This window comes from Nanorana parkeri, unplaced genomic scaffold (genome assembly GCF_000935625.1).
Source record: "Nanorana parkeri isolate BGI_ZX_2015 unplaced genomic scaffold, ASM93562v1 scaffold1170, whole genome shotgun sequence".
NCBI classification, from domain to species: domain Eukaryota; kingdom Metazoa; phylum Chordata; class Amphibia; order Anura; family Dicroglossidae; genus Nanorana; species Nanorana parkeri.
In genome coordinates this window covers 239,364-240,357 of record NW_017307438.1, presented here as the reverse complement: position 1 = coordinate 240,357, position 994 = coordinate 239,364, and the positions used below count along the sequence as shown (strand labels likewise).

Here is a 994-nt window from a genome sequence, read left to right as displayed (position 1 = left end):
GAACATAAAAAACTGGACATAAATAAGTGGACAGAAGCAGAGTCAGAAATGATGGCAGGGAGTTCCTTATGCTGGAGTATGCAGGGCCTATAAGAAGCCCGGGGCTGACTCAGCACGCCAGGCTCCAAGTATAACTCTAATATTACTATTGGCTGGCTGACCCCCATACATAGTACAATTATCTATACAGATCTCTGCATCAGGCTGACAGCATTTAAAAATAAGCGACAGGATAATCCAGTCTGGATATGAAGTCTAGAGCAATAAATACAATTTTCGCAGTGAATCATCAGTTCCAGTTATACAGATCAGTGCAGCAGATGCGAAAGATGGAAATCCGGGGAGGAAGAAGGGACAGTTATGGAGGAAGAAGGGGCAATTGTGGAGGAAGAAGGGACAGCTATGGAGGAAGAAGGGACAGTTATGGAGGAAGAAGGAGCAATTGTGGAGGAAGGAGGAGCAGATGTGGAGGAAGAAGGGGCAATTGTGGAGGAAGAAGGGGCAATTGTGGAGGAAGAAGGGGCAATTGTGGAGGAAGAAGGGGCAATTGTGGAGGAAGAAGGGGCAGATGTGGAGGAAGAAGGGACAGTTATGGAGGAAGAAGGGACAGTTCTGGAGGAAGAAGGGGCAATTATGGAGGAAGAAGGGGCAGATATGGAGGAAGGAGGAGCAGCTGTGGAGGAAGAAGGGGCATTTGTGGCGTAAGGAGGGTCCGTTGTGGAGGAAGAAGAAAGTACAACTGTGAAGGAAGAAGGATATCTGTGGAGGAAGGAGGGACATCTGAAGAGGAAGAAGATACAGTTTTGGAGGAAGGAGAGACCACTGGGGAGGAAGAAGATACAGTTGTAGAGGACAGAAGAATAGCTGGGGAGGAAGGAGAGACAGTTTTGAAGGACGGAGAGACATCTGGGGAGGAAGAAGATACAGTTGTAGACGGAGGGACAGCTGGGGAGGAGGAAGATACAGTTGTAGACGGAGAGACAGCTGGGGAGGA

General features: G+C 48.5%; 1 protein-coding gene across 1 annotated transcript in view; it reads left to right on the top strand.

Annotated features, from left to right (window-relative positions):
* The first annotated feature begins 360 nt into the window (after nt 1-360).
* Nucleotides 361-994, top strand: part of LOC108796785 (sodium/potassium/calcium exchanger 1-like) — a 1,542-nt gene continuing 908 nt past the window's right edge. Inside the window, exon 1 of the mRNA XM_018568309.1 lies at nt 361-701. Coding sequence (XP_018423811.1) covers nt 361-701 — 341 coding nt within the window. The remainder of the gene's footprint in view (nt 702-994) is intronic.